Genomic DNA, 23,920 nt, shown 5'->3' with positions numbered 1-23,920 from the left:
GGTTTGGGTATTTTCTGAAAATATACTTTTGATAATAGGAAATTAAAACATTATAGTAAAGTATACTAGAAACTCTACATCAGGTCTTCAAGGCATAGTCAAGATTATAACCTATCTACCAAACATCACATCAAATTCAGTAAGAAATATCATTAGTACTAAATTTCTCTCCTATACTTTCTCAGGTTATTATCTTGCACATAGTAGGCACCTCTGAGTTGTTTATTTTTTTATCAAGTTTATTTTTATTTACCAAATCAATTTCTAAATTGCTGTTTCTTTGTATGATATTTATATTTTCCTTCAAATTAAATTATGAAAAGGGTCTGTTAGAGTTAAAATATTGTAGTTAGATTTTCCTATTTTTATATTTAATTTCATTTTTATGAAAAACTTTGTTAAATGTGAAAATGCTTTTGAACTGGCTATGTGTACTTGACACATTCAGTATGATGTTAATATTGCCATAATAAGGACATGCATGTCCTTGCTAATTTTATCTTATTCTTTCTAAGAGCATGGTTGAATTGACATATTTTTTCATTTCATATGCAACCATAAATTACCCTAAAATAGCTTAGGCAAAAAGTTTCCTAACACGTAATTGGGTGATATAAATTGATTTAAGAAGCAACAGTATATAGTCTATTTTCTTCTTCATATAGATGCTAGGATTGTGGATATATTCAAACCTTCATAAAATCTAACATATTCCATCTATAACATTCGTAGTTCAGCAAGACAGACGTTAAATTTTGGTTGAAGTCTGCTAAACAAGTATAAAGGATTGATGCCCGAAGTCAACTGTTGTGGAAGCCAAAGCCTTAAAATTCGTAATTAAATTTGCATTGAGTATAAGTAAATTTCCATTTTAGAAAACATGTTCAATTCAACTCAGCCAACACTTATTGAGCATTGTGCTTTGGGAGTTTTATCAATGAGGAAAAAATCACCTATGAAGCTATTGCAGTAGCACTGGGGAGAGTGGTAGAGTTTGAACCACAGCAGCCATAGTGGGTGGAGGGGGTTCCCAAATGAAAGACATTTTTATATTAGGATTGATAGGTGGCTGGATGTGTGGATTGAGGGCACACGGAGCATTTAAGATAATGTAAAGACTTTAAACTTCAGTACTAGGTGAGTGATGACACTATTAAGATGGGATATAGGAGAAAGGAAAGGCTTGACGAGTGGGAGAACGTTCAATTCAGTTTTGAACCTTTGTATTAGAGAAATCTGTAGGATATTCATGTAGAAGTGAATACAAAACATTTCTATGTCTTTGTGAAGATTGTTATTAAGGGGGCACTGTTGATCTCCTCTTGAAATTCTGGGTTGTGGGACAGTTCTAGGCTGTGTGATAATAGCAGTAATGACCTGTACCCTAACCTCTGTAGCACAATTCAACCCCCAAATTTAGCACATAATTGTATTTTATCTTATGGTGCATTCTAAATATTCTAAATCTCTCCTGTCTCACCTTGTGATTCTCAGCATTAGGGCTGAGATGAGGTATTATGCTGCTCTAACAGGCTCAGCAGTGCTAGTGAAGTCCTCCCAGTGACCTCAGTGGTCACTACCACCACAGAATCTTCAGATTTGTTTCTCCCAATGCAGCTGGTGGTGCTCCAATAGCAAGTGTATTGAGGAATTGCTTTCATTCATTAATTCATCCATTCATCCATTCATTCCCTACAATCTGAGTGCCTATTATATGCAAGGTATTGTTGCTTTATGACTGGGCATGAGGCATGAAGCAGTATGGTTGCTTTGTTTCTAGAAATAGATACCACAGTAAAACCTTAGCATAAAAACTTTTATTTCTTTTTCAGAGACTCATCAATTGTTTTATATGTAGAAATTACTATTTTAATTCCTTGAAACGTTAAGATCACTTCACTTAGAGAGGGAGGTGTTGAGGGGAAGGAAGAAAATGAAAGAATTAAGAAAATAAAGTGAGTATTGGGCCGGCCCCGTGGCTTAGCGGTTAAGTGCTCGCGCTCCGCTGCTGGCGGCCCAGGTTCGGATCCTGGGCGCGTGCCGACGTGCTGCTTCTCCGGCCATGCTGAGGCCGCGTCCCACATACAGCAGCCGGAAGGATGTGCAGCTATGACATACAACTATCTACTGGGGCTTTGGGGGGAAAAATAAATAAATAAATAAATAAATAAATAAAATTAAAAAAAAAGATGTACTTGAATGGCATAAGAGCTTTATTTAAAAAAAAAAAAAGAAGAAGATAAAGTGAGTATGAACTAGCTTAAGATGTTAGCTATATTGATCTCTGCCAGAGGGCATTCTTTTTTTTTTTTTTTTTTTTTGTGAGGAAGATCAGCCCTGAGCTAACATCCATGCTAATCCCCTCTTTTTGCTGAGGAAGACAGGCTCTGCGTTAACATCTATTGCCAATCCTCCTCCTTTTTTTTCCCCCAAAGCCGCAGTGGATAGTTGTATGTCATAGTTGCACATCCTTCTAGTTGCTGTATGTGGGACGCAGCCTCAGCATGGCCAGAGAAGTGGTGCGTCGATGTGCGCCCGGGATCCGAACCTGGGCCGCCAATAGCGGAGTGCAGGCACTTAACCGCTATGCCGCGGGGCCGGCCCCCTTGCTAGACCTGATCCTGACAGTCAGATCTGCCTAGCGCCTGTCTTGCCTGATTTCATTTGTTGTCCGCTGAACTTACTGCTGTGGTATGCTAATCGAATGTGGGAATTAAGAGCAAAGTCTGAACACTGCCTTGGTTCACATGCCTTGTCACTTGGTGTCTGTGCGAACCTGACTAAATTGCAGCCTAAGTCTTGGTTTTTTCCTCTGTAAATGGGGATAAAGGCACTGTATAACTAGCTTTTAAGGCTATTCCATTAAATGAAAACTGTTCAGCCATTAAATGAAAACTGTTCAACGCGGTGCCTGGCACATAGGATATGTGCAATACATGCTAGCAATAATGGTGAAGAGTTATTGTGAAGTCCTAACAGTACTCTCTCTTCCTACTAGGTAACATTCAAGTAAAATAAAGACATTTAGTTTTGAAAATTGTATTTTTACTTAGTAAATGTAAATATATATTCATTGATTGTTTCTATTTTTAGTTTTGAAACAGTATTATTCATTTCTCTACTTTGAGATTTTTGTAATCCAACATGTGTATATATAACTTTTCTATCTTTCCCCGTTCAATGACCTCTGCTATTAAAAAAAGAAAAAGATACTTAGAGATATCCTGATCTCATATTTATAGAAAAAAACTTCTACCCTGCCTCTTCGCCCCCCTCGCTCCCTCATGCTCAATTAACCTATCTTATAAGACACCTCTGGATTATTGATATAGGGTGTACAAAAAATAAGACTAAATAAAGACATAGCATATAATAAAGCAGAGCAGCTCCTTCCAGTAGAGGGAGATATTGGCAAAATAATCAAGCCACATAATATGCAGGTGCAATGGGCAACAAATTTAAAAACAAAGCTGTCACTGTGTAAAAAATCTAACTAATTAAGAATTAACCAAATATAAGTTGAGTAATCCCGTGGTTTCTGTTTTACTAGTTGCCAAACCCAAACTGTTCTACATACCTAGGGAAGCACTATGAGGACTCCATACACCATACCATTGCCACATAACTTTTCTCACATCCTGTTTCAGGGATGGAAGTAAAGACAAGATCACTGACACCTCTCTCTCTGAATCTCTAAAAATCACAAGTAATGGAAGTTACAGGCTGGATCACTTAAAAACAAAGAAAGGGCAGAAGGTGTATTCCCATAATTCCAAAAGATTTTTTCACGGAGTTCTAGGCTATCTGAATAAACTGGTGTAGCTCTAAATGACATAAACTGTTGGACTGAATCAGAATACTATCCTTCTTATAAAAGTAAGCATTGTTAAAAAGATAATATCTTTGTAATTTAGCTCTCCAAATTTCTGAAATTACTGGGAGACCTAAATTAAAATCAAATTAACAACATTTAATTCAGCTTGGATTGGAATTTTTTCAAGTATTTTCAGTAGGATAGTTAAATTGCTTTGATTGAACCTTTACTTTTCCAACAGAAACATCACATTTCTTTCTGTTGGCAGCATTGTCCAATAACTGACTACTATAATAGTCCCTCTGCACTTTGAGATTTAGTACTCTTATTCTATCACACTCGAAGAAATTGCTGCCCTGGAACTTGGGGATGTTGAGACTGCCCTTAAACCTGAGAGTCTCACGTAATAGTTGACTGAGTTTTCCCCTCTGTATCATGCCTAAATATTTTGACGTGGATTTTATTACTTTTGGCTGCGTTAGTAAATTCAGTTTGTAAAATGTCCAAAGAACTTTATATAATACACAATATATATCTTAAATAAATTTACTATAGTAATTTTGTAGTTTAAATTTCTATTTAGTTGATCCAGAAATGGAAGTTACACAGCTCTGCTGATTTTATTCTTAATAATTAATTTGGTAAACATTACCACCACTAACTTAATAGATATTAGCTCTTAAGTAAACATGTAGCTTTTATTTAGAATTCTGCAAGCCTTCATCAATTTTCTTGCTTTTAATTTTTGCCAGGGAGAATCATTATTCTTTGTGTTTAAGTGGACTTTTAAATTTCATAAGTAACTGTGGAGGATCAGCTCTGCTAGAATAGACTTCCTAGCATATGGTGTGGGTTTTCTGGTATAACCAAAGTTGTTCCCTGCATTGCACCATGCTTTTGTAAGGCGAACATTTTGAATACTTCATTTAACTACTGTATGTGTGGTTTTTTTGGATTACTAAAAATAATTTTCAGTGAAGGGACTCAATTGGATTGCTCCATCTAAAGAGTTTCTTTGAACCACTACAGACAAATTGGAGTGCCTTTTTTTAATCTTCGTAAATAAGTTAACATGCATTAAAAATGGCCTTAGAAAAATGAGATTGAACAAATAAAAAGGCAGTCTGTCAGTGTGCCTAGGGGTATCCATTGGAATAGGGAAGGTTATGCTGCAGTCAAAAGCCTAAAAACTCAGTGACTAAAAGCAAAGAAGTTTACTTTCCATCTATGCTGCATGTCCATTGTGGTTTTACAGCAGTGGTGTCTTTGTCATAGTCACCTGGGGACTCACACTGAGGCAGGTTTCATCCTGACACATGCTTCAACGATTACAGTTCTGGGAAAAGAGAAAAGTTTAGTGAATCTTCTGATACTCCTAAAACTTCTGCCTGAAAATGGCATAGTTCATCTTGGCGAGATCTAGCCATGCCTGAGTTCAACAGGGTGTGTGATCTTCACGCAGAGAGGGGCACTGGCTGTTGGCAAACACTACGACAGTTTACCATACTCTTATAAAGGAGTGAGCATTTGGAAACTGGTGATAGTTTCTCCCCTAAACTTATGGGATGTCTTGTTTAAAACTAACCATGGGAAGAAAATAAACTGTTCTCACCTGATCGTCACCTGATTCGTCTTAGAACTCATATTGAGTTCAGTGCATTGAACACATACAAACCCCCCGACACACACACACAATTCTACATGGTCCCAATGATGCCAGAAGTGTTGGACAGTAATGTTGACACCACTGGGCTGTTGCCGTTGTTCCACATGCAGTGTGGACAGGGAGGAATGGGGTTGCATGGGCTAACCTCCTTTATATTCACGGTTGTAGGTCAGCCAGGACCGTTCATAAATTTAATGACTCCAGTACAGTTTAGCAGGATTTTAAACTTCTTTCTTTTTCTTGGCTCTTAGAACAACAACAACAAAACAGGCCAAATTTTACTTTGGAGTTTAAATATATAATTGTATACTGTATTAAGAGAAGACTAGGTGCTATGAATAGCTAATAGCTTAAATAAAAAATATAATGGAACCAGTAGAGAGATTGTCAAAATTCACACCAAAATGAAAATATTGTAATTTGTTGTAAAGATCCAGTGTTTGTTTATTGTTTATTTAATCTCACACAAATTAGCTATCAATTATTTAATTATTGCTAACATTTCTCTTTTTTGTCCTGATTTTGTTAGGTATTACTGATTTTTCCAAAATATTTTGTGAAACGTCTCAGAAGCTAGTGAGTGTGGAAGCCTTTGCTCTGGCTGCGAAATATTATTCTATACAAAACTTGGGAATATGTACGCCTTTTGAACAGTTACTTGTAGCACTTCAAGGAAATCAAAAACAGAGAACTGGTAGGTTTATTTGTGTATGTGTGTGTATGTTTTTTAGACACTTAGAAGCAATATATTGTTCATATATATATATCTTTCCAACATGTTCTTAATTTATTGTTAGACATTGTATCATGAGCCCTGGTAGATTGGCTTGTGCCAAATGCTGAGGTTTTCTCATGCACCATATTAAACAGAACAACTTTGTTATAGATCACATTTTTTTTCCTACGTTTTAGTTCAGTTAACAATCTTTTCCTTATAGTTAATTGTTTTATAGGTCGAGGAATATTTTTAATAATGTTCTATGGGTTTTCTTATTTATTTTATTAGTTCATATTTAATTCATAGCAGCTAAACTAATAGAGATCTATCATACAGACACCACAATAGGATCTTTATATTATTTTCATATTTAATGACAGAAAACATAAACATCAACTGATGATTCTTGTTAAATTTTGTTTCTTTAGTAGCAGTGTTTTAATTTTGCTTTATTGTCGTTGAGGTGAAAATGTGAAGCCAGATGAGTTTATGAATTTGAAAAAATCTCATGAAGTAGAGGCAATGTCAGAGCTGATCAGCAGTGTTGCTGATCACTGTGGAATAAAACAGGTAAGAATATTTCCAGATGTTAAAATTATTGCCATTTTTTTGTATCATTCAAATTTCCTTTTCACTATCACTATCTAGCCTTTAAAATGTCATTAAATAATAGTTGACGTTAGATATGTCAGCTCTTTTAAATTTCCCACTACCTTGTAATTATAACAAATTTATACTAAAAATACGATGCAACTATTAATAAACGTTTTGCTACACATTTTACTCTTTTCAGAGTGGATAGAAGTTAAGGGGAATTCTCTGATTTGTTGAAACTCCAACTTGAGGCAGCATTATGAAGATGACATTCTGCATAAATGTTTGCTGCTAGATGTTCTCAGGACCTGGGTTACAAAGCTGTGGTGTGGGGCACCTGCTTCATTATAGTAACACCGAGAAACTGTGTTTTAGAACTTGGATTCTTACGTAGTGTCAGAATCACAATGCATTACTGTTATGAAAAATAGCTTTTGTGAAAGGTAGTGATGTCTGAAAACAGATGTTAAAATAAAATCAAAGATTGCCTACATTGGCCTATAAAAATAAGGTTATTTTTCTTATCCCTGGCTTATAAAAATAGTAAGTTATTTTTCTTATCCCTACAAGAACATCTTTGGGGGTAAAGGGGGATTTTCCCTCCTTCAATTTTTATTAGGTGTTAGGACCTTTTCCATGGATTCTTCCAGACTTGTGGAGAGTTTGAGGACGATTAGAAAACTATCACAGCTTGGGCTAGGCATGCAGAGCCACTTGTGGCAACATGGATCTCTTGGGTAGGGGCTAGAGGCAAGAGCTAAGACAATAGTTTCAACCTTTTCTCCACTGTACCAGACCTAAACGGTACCTCTCAGCATCAGTAACAGGCTCACCATGGCAGTGATACTCACCTGGAGTAGAAGCGGCACATACACAGGAAAACTTGACAAACTACTGCCCTACATATCACGTGGATGAATCTTAGAAACATAAAATTGAATAGGAAAGATAAGCAATTTACAGAAGACTGTATATTTTACGGTACCATTTTTTAAAGGCTCTTAAGCAAAATAACGGTATATTCTTAATGCAAAAAATGTGTACAAAAAACTATTAAAGAAGCAAGGGAATCATAAACAATAATTTGAGAATGGTTTTTACTTCTGGTAGGGAGATGGGATATGGAAGGAAAACATAGTTATATGCAGTGGAAATACTAATATTCTAGTTCTGAGGATGGCTGGTGAGTTCATGGGTGTAGCAGATGCTGTTGGGTTGCTAACCCAGATACTCTCGGACCTTACCATTCCATGGTGTGCCAGCCTGCTTTCTACCTGGTATATCTGCAGTTCTTTCCCTGTGGGTTTTCTCTGGTTGCTGAAGCAAGGCGCTGCCCACATCCAAGTTCTGGGAATTAGTTCCTTCCTGTGAGCAGCCTTGAATCAATGATTGATACTAGTAGGTATACAAATCCGTCAACTCCCTGACCTTTCAATTGGGCTCCTTCTGAGGTGTGTGTTCTACACTAACTCTCAGAGTTTCCCAGTGTGGTTAAACCCAGTTGCCCTGAAGTGATATCTTGCTTAATAACACACCTTTTATTGGGCTGCCTTCCTTTCTCTTTTACTCTTCTCTACTTTCCTACCAGTGTTCTTTTCACCTCCCAAATAAATCACTTATACTTAAATCTTTGTTGTAGAATTTGCTCTGTGGTAACCCAAACTAAAATAAGGGGTATTTATTGTTGTGCTTCATAACTTTATATTTTGACTACATTATTCTTTGATTTATATGAAATATTACATAATAATAAACTACTTTAAATTAATAAAGCAAATTTATTTCTAAAGTGCAGAGAAAAAATTTTTGAAATAACCTAACATGTCATGTCAGACCTGCTTTAAGAGAACTTTTTTTGTAGTGAAAGAGATTGTTCCTAGTGATTAAAATAACGTAAAATAAATACTTATGATATCTTTCTCTTGAAATCACTTAATAGCAATATTGGATTCTCACAGTAGAGTTTAAAATGTATTATATATGTACTACTTTACTTTTAAAATGCTGGTATAATAAATACAAATTTCATGCAGATATTTGGAAACCCAAATTCTGAAATACTTAACTTTATTGGTGACCATAGAGAACTAGAGAAGAAAAAAACAAAATTCATTTTTGCCTCAACCATATTGCTCCCTACATGCCAAAAACCTTTGCTTCTCTCATTCACATTACCAAGTTATCTTAATTTTTATTTTTAAAATATGTTCATTCATTCATACTTGCATGCATGGATTCATTTAACAAATATTTCTTTAGCTCCTACCATGTGTCAGGCACTGTTTTAGATACTGAGGATACAGTAGTAAACAAAACAAAACATATCTTTGTCCTTATGGCATTCATATTCTAATGAGGAGAGATAGATAATAAAACAGTTACAAGTATCTTTTATTGGATATGTTGATACACTTTAAAGAGAAAATAAATAAATAAAAAGGAAAAGAAGTTGCTAATTCAGAGATGGGAGATTAAAGTTTTTGATTAGGAAGGAAGAGGCAAGTAAGACCTGATTGTAAAGGTAGCATTTGAGATAAGATCCCCTTCAGGAGGTAAGAGAGTTATCCATCAGAATATCTGGGCGAAAAACTTTTCAGATAGAGTGAATAACCATTCAGTGGCCCCAAAGTGGGAATATCCCTGCTGTGTTCTTGAAACAGCCAGGAGGCCAGATTAACCCCAGTGGAGAGGGCGAGGGCAGCAAAGTAGGAGCTGAAGTTGCGGTGGTGAAAGGCAAGTCATGAAGTTGTAGAGTCTTCGAGACCATTGTGATGATTTGGGCTTTTCTCCTGAATGAGTTGGAAACCACTGGAGCCACTGGATCAGTCTGGCTGCTGTGTTGGGAAGTGTTATAAAGCAAATATTTCCACTGTCTTTGCATTCTTCGCCTGTCTTTGTTTGTAGACAGTCAAGACAATTAGCTCCTACCTGACCATGAGCTTCCAGAGTTAAGGCAAAAAACCTAGTTAACCAAGGAGGTTAGCATTAGGAGGTAAGATTACAGAGGTGATAAGAGATTTTGCTAAGAGGAGTGGTATGATCAGACATTGTTTTGCTCTCTTGAGAATAGACTCTAGGAGGGAAAGGTGGGAGCAGGGAGACCATTGAGGAGGCTGTTGTAGTAAGCCAGGCTTAGGGTGCAGTTGGTATGAAGTACCCTTGGTAAGATTATGGGTTTGTTCACAATTCAGTTGGAGAGTATAAGAGAAAGAAAGGAGTTCTGTTCTCTACCTGAAAGTATGAAGATATCATTAACTGTGATGGAGAAGATTATGGGAGAGCCAGGTTTTACAGAGAATATCAAGAACTTAGTTTTGAACATGTCAAATATGAGATGCTTATTAGAATTCAAGAATTCTAATATGAAAATGTTAGGTAGACTGTTGGATATATGACTATGAAGTTCATGGGAGAATTCTATACTGGAGTTATAAATTTGAAAGTCATTAGCCTAGAATGGCAGTTAGATCTCCAGGTGAGTCAACAAAATATAACTCTTCTGTCCGAAGTACAGTACCATACTAAAACTATTAAGAAACATAACCACTGTGTGTTACAATGTTTCTGTGGCAGAGTCTCCTAAACAGAATTAGGAGACTGAGAAGATACCCCACATGCATTGAACTGGTGATGCCTCTTTCTTCAAACCTATAGGATGATCCAGGAAGAAGAAGACTATTCTGAGTAAGGGATAGGAGATCAGGATGTTGGAGATTTTGCTTTTCAGACCAGATAGTTTGAATGCAAAAAGTTGTATGGCCTGTGTAACTTTGAATTGCACACAGTTTTTCATTCTATTGTAACACTACATATGTTACTAAAAGGACAATTTGGTGGGGATAAAAGTCAAGTTGGGTCAATAAGATACAAGTGTAAGTCAGCTGACAGATTTTATAGGAAAATTTTCCCATTACTGAAAATGTTTTTAGATGTTATATTGTGACAACATGATTCTTAGAGTTTCTACAGCCATCTTGCAGCCAGAAGAATTACAAATAAGATGGCCCAAAGACTGTATGTGGTTGAGCTTCTGAATGGTTCAGCCCCTCTACTACCAGATTTCTAAGGTGAATTTTTTTCATTGTTCAAAATTTGATGTTCTGTTACTTGTAGCCAGAATTTTCCTGATTCACAAGTGGAATTGTCAAACAGATCTGGAAACAAACTCGGTTACCTCTTGGTAAGAAAACGTCTGAATTGGCTGGAACAAATGTTCTGGTACTTGCAAGCAACTTACAGGTTGCTAGCCTTCAGCTTGTCATTGGCATCAGTGAGTGTGTTTTATAAAAGGAAAGGAATGGAGAGCTTTGCTTTCTCTGGAGATTGAGATACAGCAGAATTGATTAATAGAGTTTCTACTGTATAGCCCTTGTATTCGTAAGTATGGGTATGGTATGTTCAGTTAGAGTGTGGTTCCTTAAAATCAAGATATATAATGCTTCTGTATTTCCCACAATTCCTAGCCCAGAGATTAACATAAAAAAGGGGCATAGGGAATTATTTGTAAGCTAGTCATTTATTTAGGGGACATTATTTATTGTCTTACCTATGAACTACTTGAATTGCAAGACCTTGAAATTTTTGAGGATTTAATTAATAACATGCGTTACTTCAAATGTAGGAATGTTTCCTTGAGTGGCTCATACTTAAGTGAGTGTTTAATTGATTTTAGGAATTAAAGATAGATATAATAAGATTAGATAATGATTTCTTATGATAGTATTTCTGTAATTGTCCATTTATTTCTTATGAAATGACATGGCAATACAATAAGAATCTTAGTAATTTTTTATTTCTCTTATCATTTTTAGTGCTATTGAGGTATAATTCCCATATTCACCAATTCTAGGTATACAATTTGATGAATTTGATAATTGTATGTGGTTGTATAACCACCACCATAATCAAAAATATTTCTATCACCATAAAAAGTTTCCTCATGCCCTTTTGCAAGCTATTTCCTCCTCCATTCTCAGGGAACTACTGATCTGCTTATAGTTTTGACTTTTCTAGAACATCGTATAAATGGAAGCAAATAGTATGTAGACTTTTGTGATGACTTCTTTCCTTTAGCACACAGCTTTTCAGAGTCATCAGTGTTGTTGTGTACGTTTGCTCTTTGTTCCTCCTTGTTGCTGGGTGGTATGCCATAGTGTGGATATGCCACAATTTGTTTTTCCGTTCACCAGTTGATGGGCATTTGAGTTCTTACCATTTTTTGGCTTCTGTGACTATTCACATACAAGACTTTGTGTGGACTTGTTTTCATTTCTCTTGGGTAAATAGCCTGGAGTGGGATTTGTAGGTGATATAGTAAGTGAATGTTTTAACTTTATGGTAAACTGCCAATGTTTTCCAAAGTGCCTGTACCATTTTACATTTGTGTGTATCTCATTATGATTTTAGTTTGCATTTCCCTGATGATTAGTGATATTGGGCATCTTTTCATATTGGCTGTTTTTATATCTTCTTTTGTGAAGTATGTTTTCAGATATTTTGCCCATTTTTTAATTGGTTGCTTGTCTTATTGAGTTGTAAGAGTTCTTTATATATTCTGGGTACAAACCATTTGTCAGATTTGTTTTGCAAATATTTGTTTTCCTTTTTAACTATGTATTTTGAATAGCAAAAGTTTTAATTTTAATGAAATCCATTTTTTTCAATTATATCCCTTGTAGTTCATGCTTTTATGACCTACATAAGAAATCTTTGCCCCTCCCAATGTCACAAAGATTTTCTCATGTTTTCTTTCAGAAGTTAATAGTTTTTACTATTACATTTAGCTCTGTGATCCACTTTTAATTAGTTTTTGTGTTTGGCATGTGACAGGCAAAGTTCCTTTTTTTCCATACAGATATCCATTTATACCAGCACTAGTTTTTGAAAAGTCTATCTTCTCCATTGAATTCTGTTAGCTGTTTTGTCAAGAATCAGTTAACCATATAAGTGTGGATCTATTTCTGGCTTTATTCTTTTCCATTGATTTATATGTCTATACCAGCGCCACACTGTTTTGATGACTGTAGTTTTATATTGATTCCTGAATCACTGTAAATCCTCTAACCTTATTCTTTTTCAAAACTGTTTTGGTTATTCTAGGTACTTTGCCTTTCCATATAAATTATAATATCTGCTTGTTAATTTCTTTAAAAAACCCTGACTGAGATTTTGATTAGGATTGTCTTGAATCTGCATGTCGATTTGGGAGAATTGCCATCTTAATATTGAGTGTGCGATTTCACGAACATGGTATATCTTTATTTAGATCTTTTAAATTTTTCCTTTGCAATGTTTTACGGTTTTCAGTGTAGACATCTTGCACAACCTTTGTTAAATTTATTTCTAGACATTCTACTTTTATGCTGTTTTAATTGGTTTTCAATTTTATTTTCTAATTGTTCTTTGCTACTTTATTATATATGTTCCAATGGTTCATTGTTAATTTCTAATGATCCTGTATCCTGACACATTGCTAAATTCACTTACTAGTTCTGTTAGCTTTTTTTAATATTCCTCAGGATTTTCTACAGATACAGTCATGTCGTCTATGAAGAAAGACAGTTTTATTTCCAATATTTATGTCTTTTACATCTTTTCCTTGACTTATTACACTTCCTAGAACCCCTTTAAAAATACTGAATAAAAATTATGAGAGTGGTTGGTTTTTAACAAATCAAAAAATTAAAATAAAAAACAAACATAACAGGTTGTATAAATTATACAACCATTTTTTTACTTGCTTTTTTCAAAAAATATCAAGAATGTGCTCTGACTAAAATCCTTTAGTTCATTTTGTGTTTCTTACTTTAGGTGATTGACCTGGGTTCTGGAAAAGGCTACCTAAGCTCCTTTTTGTCCTTGAAGTATGGCTTAAAAGTTTATGGAATTGATTCCTCAAGTACCAATACTCACGGAGCTGAGGAAAGAAACAGGAAATTGAAGAAACATTGGAAAGTCTATCATACTCGGTCAAAACTAGATGTCAATGGACTGGCATTAAAAATGGCAAAAGAAAGGAAAGTGCAAGATGGAATTGACTATAAAGCAGATACTGAGGGAGTCTGTAACAGCGGTCCTGCAAATCAAGAAGAGATGTCTACCTCAGATTTTTTGCCAGATTTTTCGGGCTCTGTAATTTCTAACATCAGAAAACAAATGGAAAACCTACAGGTTTATTCACATCGAGAAGAAAATTTATGTTTTGATAATGCTTTTTCTCTTATAGACTTGTTGCCTATTAATGCCATAGAACCTACTTCTTCATCCCAGATACCTAAGAGAAAAATGTCTGAAGCAAAAAGAGAGAGAAGAAAAACGACATCAAAGTCAAAAGAATCAAATATATATTTACCTTTAACATCGTTTATCACTGCTGACTCAGAACTAAATGATATTATTAAAGATCTGGAGGTGATTTCACTTTTGAATTCCTTAATTTGATTTAAATTGATTAATAAAAAAGCTCTAAGACATAGAATTAAAATTTAATGTAGTTTACTTAAATTTACCTACATATCTTATTTGATGACATTAATCTGAAGGACCAAGAAAATAAAATTATATGCAGGCTTTCGTGATTCCTACAGCTATCAAAATCTGACAAGAGTACAAAGACTGACAATTATTGTTGTCCAGAATAGAGTGCCCTCCACTCATTTCAAGCCTCCTAAGTCAAACAGAAGTACTAACACAAAAGCTAGTAAGCTAAATTCTCATTACGCAATTTAGGGATTGTTAAAATTCCAATCTGAGAAAACTCTTACATAAAACTCTTAAATTTGAAGTAAAGAGGTATCTAGGGCAATATTATGTTTAATGTTAGCCTTGGTAACCAAATATGCAATTTTCTTGAGCAAGAGTAGCTTCTGAGTATTCTTAAAGAATTTGAACTTTTTCTAAACTACAAGGATGTCAGATTATATAATAGAAAGGCAATATATCTTAAACAAAGGCAATATTTTATGTTAAAACAATATTGTAGAGGAGCTTCTGGAAATCATTTGACCTAGCTCATTGTCTTAAAAAACAAGGTAGCCTTTGAAGTTGTAATAGTCTACTCTTGTTAAATTTTTCAGATATCCTTCCCTAAAGAAATGAATAAACAAAAGATACCAGAGTTCTTTATAAAGTAAAATCCTTGTTTGGTAGCTGACCAGTGTTTTGTCATTTTGTCATTTTAGAATGGGGAATTTTTTTTTTTCCCAGATAATTTTGGATTTCACTAATTAAGAGAAACTGGTTAATTCTCATTGTTTTTCCTATATATGAAATCAGTAATTAGCTTATACTTTAACTTTCTTATAGGGTTAAACAACCGCAATTACTTTAACCTAACTACAAAAAAATATAAATTTTTAGTGCTTATTATCATATATTTATATTTTTCAAAGTCTTGTTGAAAGTATATGATCAAAATTATATGCAAACTTTTATAAGACTCTGTCTAATATAAGATATGCTAGAAGAATATTTTTGGATCCTGGAGTAAATTAGCAATTTAATAACCAGAAGTAACCAATACCCCCTGTCCCCTCCCTACCCCACAACACACACTACAATACTTAAATATTTTACTGTTAGGATAATATGGTGATTGCATATTTTTGTGTACCACCTGCTAATATTATTAACTAATTTTATATGGTGAATACAGTAAAGAATGAGATTAAATGTTCTTATATTATCTTTAGGGAGAGCTAAGCTAAGCTTAGAGAGATTTATACCTCTGTTCTTCTGCCCTTCAATTAGCAACAAACCCTTCCTCTCTGAATTCCTTTTTATTTATAACATTATAACATCTAGATAAAACCTACCCATACTATCTAATCATCAAGAAAAGAAAAGCAGTTGCACAACACTCCAAAATCTGTGCTTTGTAGAGAATTGTGGTTGAAGCAACTGAATATTCTGTTAGGTCAAAGCTACTCACAGGTACAATTTTTTTCTTTAGAAAGATTAGACTTCAACTATGCTTTATGTCTAGATTATATGGGCTAAAATAACATTTTTAGTAAAATAACTTAAATGAAATAATTGTATTTGTTCTGAAGATAGTTATAAAAATACACTTGATTCACAACCTAATATGTCTATTATTTTGAATTTATAATAACATGATAATGATGATAAGAATAGAAAACATTTACTGAATTTTATTGTGTGCCAGAGGTTGTAGTAAGTCATTCACCAGTATTAACTTATTTAAATCTTGCAACCACCCTTTGAGGTGAGGTACAATTATTATCCTCGTTTTACAGATGAGGAAATTAAGGCACTAAAGAGTTAAAACAAACTTGGTATGTTGATCAAGGTTCTGTGAGTGTATGCATCTGTACCCATTCTCTATGTGTGTACATTTAAATTAGGCTTTGGGTAATTAGAAGAAACCTTTTATAGGAGAATTTTTCCGTAAAATTCATGTTATAAGATTTAGAACAAAAATTTTTATATTGAAATTAATTTTGCCATATTCGAAGCAATGACTGAACTGAGTAAACTTTTTTGTTGTTAGAGTAGAAATACCAACTTAGCACCACTTATTTGTTTTTTATGACGATGTTTGATAAGTTTTGATGGGCTATTTGTGAAGAAGTGAATGAAAAAATTGACTAGTAAGGTGTCTCAAATCATGAATTTGTCCTAGTAATGCATGCTACATTTGATTGGTCCAACCTTTACTTTGGCTAGTTGTTAAGCAAATATTAGTTACCAAAGAGATCAGAGAAAACTCAAATAGATAAATAACCAAAAGCACTAGAAAATCAACTCAAAAGTATGTCATTTGTGGGGCCAGCCCCATGGTGTAGTGGTTAAGTGCATGCGCTCTGGTGCTGGCGGCCCAAGTTTGGATCCCAGGCATGCACCGATGCACCGCTTGTCAGGCCATACTGTGGTGGCGTCCCATATAAAGTGGAGGAAGATGGGCACAGATGTTAGCCCAGGGCCAGTCTTCCTCAGCAAAAAAAAAAATGAGGAGGATTGGCATGGATGTTAGCTCAGGGCTGATCTTCCTCACACACACAAAAAAAAAGTATGTCAGTTGTGATAAAAGATCATCGTCATTTTGCCTATAAAGGAAATAATTATTTGTTATGAAAATAAAAAACATACAGTACTTTCTAGGTAGAATTTGATGATTTGAAAAAGCTCTGCATATTCTAATGAACTAAAATCTTCACCTGAAATGATTTTTTTTAGCCTTCCTTTTAATTGCCAAAATTTATTTTTTCTTCTAATTTTTAAAGGATTGTTTGATGGTAGGTCTACATACTTGTGGTGATCTTGCTCCAAATACTCTGCGAATATTTACTTCCAAGTCTGAAATTAAGGGAGTTTGCAGTGTGGGTTGTTGTTACCACCTCTTATCTGAAGAATTTGAAAACCCACATAAAGGTACAAAGTTCTCCTTATCTCGTCATTTTCCTTATTTGAGCATAATGGCTGCTTTCTGTCTCTCCCTCTTTTTTGTTGTTGACATTATTGTTGTTTTAAATTAACATCTGAGATATGATATTCTTGCAATTTTAATGTTACATCAAATGAAATTTGATGCAATATCACCTTACATATTTTATTATATTTTCTTTGGTCATAAAATGGTCATAATGAATGCTGAAAACTGCAAATATGTGAAAATTTTCTGTGGTATATGTTTTAGAGAACTTCTGTTTAAAAATACTTGTAAGATGTACATTTTACTAAGATAGTAAAGCTAAGTTATTTTGTCGTGACTATAGAGTTGCAGGGTTTGCTTTCATTTCCAAAGCCTTCTCTGTTTTATAAGGAATATTGATATTTCCCCCCAAAAAAGTTCCTTACTGAATTTTGAAGAGTGAACATACTTTGATTTTAAAAAGCTGCAAAACTGTGTAGTCGCATTAAAATAATAGGATTCAAGCTGTGCTCTCTGGGCTGAGAAGGTCCCTGAGGAGCAGAGTGCAGAGTACATTGACAGAACTTGAGGCACCCCACAACCCTTCATCCAGAGCAGCTCCTGAAATTCCTCTGTTTGGTCATTTTGTATGTTATATCTTTCTTTCAGATATGGTTTCAAACCTCTGGTTGAGATTAGATGGTTATTCAATCTATTAATATTAGCAGTTTTCTTTTCTATTAATTTAATGAAGTCTTTATCCACATCCAGTGTCCCTTACTAAGAATTTTTAGGTCAGGAAATTGTGTACATATGGATGGTATTGTTTGCTCTTTTTCTCAGTTTTAAATCCCAGATGAATTTGAAATTTTGGTTATTTTTTAGTCATGTGCAAGAGGTAAAAATTATGATTTTATAATTCTACTGAAATTTGACTGGGTGAAACAGACGTTATCCTTAGAATTAGCAAAGGTTTTTGTGAAATAGCGTTAATGGCACCAGTGTTCTTTTTTGTTTTCTAATCCTTAAACATTAGTTCCAAAATAGTGTAGTAAGTGCTGTAAGACAGAGCATTATATCTGTATTATCTTAACAGCAGAATAGCATGTAGCGCAGTCTATGGCGTGAGGGGTGGGCGTTGTTCCCAGTGTGGCAATACTCCCTGTGTCCTGAAAGATGGGTAGAAGTTAATCAGAACAAAGAAGTGGGAAGAATACTACTGCAGACAGAAGAAATAAGGGCTTGGGTGATAAATGTTTAAAATCAGGTTTCCTTCCCTTTGCCTTTCATAGTCGCTCTTTCTCTTTCTTATTGTCTTTTCTCCCATCCTGTTCTTTCTTGTATCTTTCTCAGAAACAGTGATGATGAGAATCCTAATGTTCATTTTAGTGGGAAGAAAGGGGCAATTTTTAGAGTGAATGAGACTTCCAGTTTTCTCATTTCAGTTTAACCCGTAACCTATTTCCCCAGAATCTCTCCTTGGTTCACATAGTTTATTTATTTAGTACTTAGTCATTCATAAAATAATCTTTGAGTCTGCTGGGAAAATTAGTTGAACAAAATAACTCCAAATGTTCACACCCTGGAAATGGAAGCCTCTCAGTTAACAGATGCTCAGGCACTGGACTTGAATCCTGCCTGGGTAAAGGCAGTTAGCCTTCTCTTCTCTAGAGTGGAAGTTGCCGTTGTTCACTGAGTTGGTAGGCCGTTTTTGGCCTCAGGATTCAGAGAAGAAAAAGTGTTGGAAAGATTTGTTACAACAGTGACTGACAGCTCCAATCTCTCATTTTCCCTCCTCGTAGGCAAAGTCAATTCATGGAAAGGCTTTTCTGTCAAAAATATCTTAACCATTGACAGTCATTGAGATTATCAGGTAAACAATACTAGGCTTAAGTGGTGAAAGTTAAGAGTAGTGTCTTAGTGTTACTTGCTTTCCTCATGCAGACCTGAACTGAGCAGAGGGTGGGGAGTTTTGCTTGTCAGGAAAGCAAAGAATAAGCAGGAAGAAGCAGGACTGAGTGATGTGATGAAATAGGTGGAGACGTATGCAACATGAGTACCTTCAAATACTTTGGAAATCAAGAAAAGAGTTGGAAAGCCAAAAGATAGGAAAAAAATTTAGAAAAATAAGTGACAGGAATAACAAAAACAACCTCGGTTCATGTTGCAGTTTTGCCTAGCTTTGAACTGCCACATTTTCTCATCTCAAAAACCAGATGGCAGAGGTTACTCGCTCCCTCCTCTCTTTCCCACACTCCTATCTCCATTTTTCTTGCCTTATCTTGGCTATAGTAAAAGACAGAAAATATGAACCTTGTGCTGCAGTTTTTATAACAGTGTTTCTCAACTCTGACTGCCCAGCTGAATCAAATGTGACATTTTCAGAATATAGATGCCTGGGACCTGCTTGTGACATCCTGAATCTCCAGGAGTGGGACTTGAATATAAGTATTTTTAAGAAGCTCTTGTAGGTAATTCTGGTGAACAACATGGTTGAAAACAAAGTGTTTATTATGGTTCCATAGAAGACATACAGAATTCTAGAAGATGATATGTAGAAATATATTCAATATTATTTGTAGTTATTTCAGCCTTTCTCAGACAGAGACTTAGGTGGACTCTACTCACGTGCCAGTTTGCAGATCCAAACCAAAGGCTGAACCCAGGAGGGCCCAGGAGGGTATATCAATGTCCAGAGTGCAGAAAGCTAGAGTAATTAAGCAAAAAAAAAAAGTCCTTGAGATATAGAGCTCAGAATGAAAACGTAAGAATACCAAAAAGAGAGAGCAGGAAACCAGGTCATAAATGCCCTATAAAGTTAAAGGTTAGAAACTAGACAAAATCAAGGGAAAATTCTAGAACAAAGAAGGAATGTCCAAGATGATTATTATGAGTACCACTAGAATTTTGATAGCTTGACTTTATTGATGAGCAGGGGTGTGTGTAGGTGTGAGTGTGCGAGTGAAGGCAGACAACGGCACACAATTTGTTCTGGACTATTTAGCAGTGACTGTTTGGATAGATGGAATACAGATGTAGTCTTATTTTGTATATATAACATGTACTATATAGTTCTAGCATTCCTTACTAAAATAGAAATCCACCACTATACAGTTTCATCATTATATTAAACTAGCTAACTTACAGGGTGAGGGGTTCCCATGTACAAGGTTGGCATATTTCCTGTCATATATCTAGCACTGGTTCTATGGTGTTATATCTCTGAATGGCCTAGTATGTCATGTGTTTCTCCCTTCATATCATACACACCTGCCCCTGCCCCTCACTTTGTTTGCACAGCTGTTTTAAAATTTGAATTGGGGCAGTGTTGCCCTTTGTGTTGTAAATTTGAGTTATTAATAGTCCAACATAGTATAGTAGAAAAATCTGGTATGTACACTGCAACTTTTTATGATGATATGTACTATGTAAACAATATGTGTTTTACATGAATATGTTGACCCAATACTCTGTGGTAGACCATAGAGGTGGTCTGTCATGAATGTCAATTTTCAGAAATACCTCAAAGCTCTCTGAGCCATTATGAATACCAAAGTTATACCATATGTTTTAAAAACTGCTTTTAAATATTTATACATTATAAGCCAGTGGTTCCTAGGAGAACAAGAAATACCAGAAACAGTTTTATTGCAGTGCTTTATAGAATATATATATTTTCCCAAGCTTGACTTGTTTCAGAGTTTTGACTTAATATTGATTACTATTATCATAATTAATTTGAAATACTTATATTATTTCTTCCCCTAGAAGTTGGAGAGAGAACTTCTTTTGGTTGTTTTTCCCATAAAGATAGAAACATGCTATAGGAAGCACTGCTAGTTACCTATCCAGATCCATACATCTCTTCTTCCTTGCTAACTGAACTATGATTTTGTTCAGACATCAGTTACTGGGAGGATTGAGCCCATCTATAACCTCAGAAATAGATGGCTCTCAATCTAAATTAGTTATGGTAATTCCATTTGTTTAGGAATGGATATGAGACACAATTCTTACCTATGAGGCATGAGGAACATATCTCCTAGGGGGTTTTCTAGGAAAAAAATTTTTATTTTTTGCTCTTAAAACTGAATGCAAGAGCCAGCCCTGATGACCTAGTGGTTAAAGTTCGGCAGTCTCACCACTTTGGCAGCCCGGGTTCAGTTCCCAGTCATGGAACCACACCAGTTGTCTGTCAGTAGCCATTCTGTGGCGGCAGCTCACACAGAAGAACTAGAAGGACTTACAACTAGAATATACAGCTATGTACTGGGGCTTTGGAGAGGGGGGAAAAGAAAGAAGAATGTTGGCAAGAGATGTTAGCTCAGGGCGAATCTTTCCCAGCAAACAAACAAACAAAACGGAATGCAAGACAGCAGGAACATCACTGTTTTTTTCTGCCTCTGGACTTGGTCATCTGTATGTGTGTGTTCAGCCTAAGAGAGGTGTCTCTCTGTCTGCCTACTATGTATTCTGTCAGAAATTGGTGTTAGTGCTCTAACTGAATCCTTCAGGCCCAGACTGAGGGATGAAAGGTCATTTTACTTTTCCTGTAAGTTTATATGATCATATCAGAGGCTTAGGAGTGCCAGAAGAGTAGAGAAAGAGCTGGCACCCTAGAGAGTCACCTCAAGTGGTTTCATAGAGCTTCTTCCCTGGCCTTCCTAGGAGCCCCTACCAGGAGCAACCCTTGTCAGGGCACAGATGTGTGCTTGGTCTTTCCCTGTGTCTTCCCAACCCAATGCTAGGGAGTCTTGTAGTATTATTAGTGCCCTCCAAATACTGCAGATTTTCAGAGCCAAATATAAATGGTGTAACCCTTGAAAGCCTATAGCCTACCTTCATGTTTACACCCAGCCTTAATATGTTACAGAGCATTAAGGTGACTCTGCCGTAGATCTCTCCATTTACCTTGGTTTTTTTAACCAGGGGAGGACTGCAGATCATCTTTAAGTGGCATCTTTCAGTCTGGTCTCGCCATTTCTGTATCAAACAGAAATTTGTCAAGGCATGTAATACCTATCCGTGATAGATTCTTTTTCAATTTCTTTTTCAATTTATGTCACCAGTAGGAATTTTAAGGGCGGAGGCTAGATACTTATATATCATCTTCACTGTCTTTGAAGATTAACAAGTAGTTTCATTGCTTTAAATTTAGAGGTACTTCACCTGGGAAGGTGTCTGGAGGTTGAAAAAAAATATGTTGAGCGTATTATTTGAAAATGTAACATACTGTTTAAAAATAAGCTTAACTTATATTTTGAGATCTTTCAGATATCCAGTATATGGCATTAAAAATAATGATAAGACAATATTAGCTAGTTAATATCAGCATTAAACCATGTCTTGTATCATGTAGAAAGATGTGACTAATTTCTTAGTCAAGTAAATAGCAGTGAATTAATCCCATCATTGCAACAATGCATACAATTGCTGTCTTTTTAGTAAAGATTTGACAATATTTTCTGTCTCCTATAAGGCATATTTTATTAAACAAATCTGTTTGTCTTCTATGGGCTTTTAATGCTAGAAGTTTGGAGGATGTACAGGAATAAAGCATGGTTGTTGTTGTTTTTTTTCCAAAAGGGCATGTATTTGACTTCCATTTCCAGCGGGGTAGGAGTTGTGATTTTTCTGAGGAACTCTCCTGCTACAGTTCAGCTAGATCCTGCCTGAATTAGAACATGTATTTTTTTAAGCATTCCTGAGTCCACAAAAAATAAGGGAAATCTCCATGGATCAAGAAAAAGCAAAAGCAAAAAAATTAGAAAGAGAGAAGGGGAAGAGGGAGGAAGAGGAGTTGAAACCAGAGCAGGGAACTGTGAGCCATAAGGTAGCAGACAGTGTTGTCTTGAGGCAAATGCTCGTCACTTTGGGATCTAGAGGCTACTATTGGACCTGCTGCATGGTAGGGGAGCTGAACCTGAACAGTCCATACTGAGCCATGACCTTGAATGAGACAAAGCAGTCTTCAGTCAACTCTATGCAGAAGCAAATTCAAATCCTTTTGAGGGAATGCTTCCCAAATTCAGGCCTTTGGAATTGCTACAGATTAAAATATACCAAATGTAAGCTCAAAACTTATTTTAAAAAAATAAGACTATATCACAACATATGTATGGCTAGATATCTTGCCACCCCCTAATACTGAATACAGTTAAATGTTGTTTCTTAAAAGCATTGAAATACTGGAAAGATGCATGATTTTATCAGGTCAATAAATAGGAGAATGCAGGAGTCCAGAAAGATGATGGAAACACTGAAGCTACTAATGGTATTTGTGTACCGTGGCAAACTTGAGCTCTGGTTTCATAGCCCTACAAGGGGTGGGGTACAAATGATAAAACCTATACTTAGGTACACCCAGAGGGGAGTCTCATAGAACATACTCTTATAAGTTGAGACCACAAAGGTGGGAACTAAAGTTAGAGCAGCTGTAGTAGGAATAGAATGAATTGAAACATTTAAGATTGTTTAGAGGAGAGTGAGATAAAGGAGAAGGGATTTGTAAGGATTATTATCAGGTTTCTGTTTTGAGCCACTGGATAGGTGATTGTGCAACTTACATGATAGGAAACACTAAGGAAGGACCAAGTTTCAGGGCAAAGTTTTGAATATGTATAGTAATTTGAGATTGCTTTATGTATGAGTAATCATATTTTGGGAAAGTTTTATAAATACAGACATGTAAATACATGGAAATAGAACTGTTGTAGCGTAATCACATAGGACTTAATTTTCTCTTATTTTCCAGAA

At 35.4% G+C, this 23,920-nt stretch overlaps 1 protein-coding gene across 1 annotated transcript in view; it reads left to right on the top strand.

Moving 5' to 3' along the window:
- The window catches only part of METTL25 (methyltransferase like 25), a 103,654-nt gene that overhangs the window by 15,182 nt on the left and 64,552 nt on the right, over positions 1-23,920 (top strand). The window contains exons 2-5 of the mRNA XM_058568711.1: positions 6,010-6,174; positions 6,662-6,768; positions 13,603-14,202; positions 17,037-17,184. Coding sequence (XP_058424694.1) covers positions 6,010-6,174; positions 6,662-6,768; positions 13,603-14,202; positions 17,037-17,184 — 1,020 coding nt within the window. The remainder of the gene's footprint in view (positions 1-6,009; positions 6,175-6,661; positions 6,769-13,602; positions 14,203-17,036; positions 17,185-23,920) is intronic.

The sequence above is a fragment of the Diceros bicornis genome, chromosome 25, assembly GCF_020826845.1.
Source record: "Diceros bicornis minor isolate mBicDic1 chromosome 25, mDicBic1.mat.cur, whole genome shotgun sequence".
Taxonomy (NCBI): domain Eukaryota; kingdom Metazoa; phylum Chordata; class Mammalia; order Perissodactyla; family Rhinocerotidae; genus Diceros; species Diceros bicornis.
This window is presented reverse-complemented; position numbering and strand designations above follow the sequence as displayed.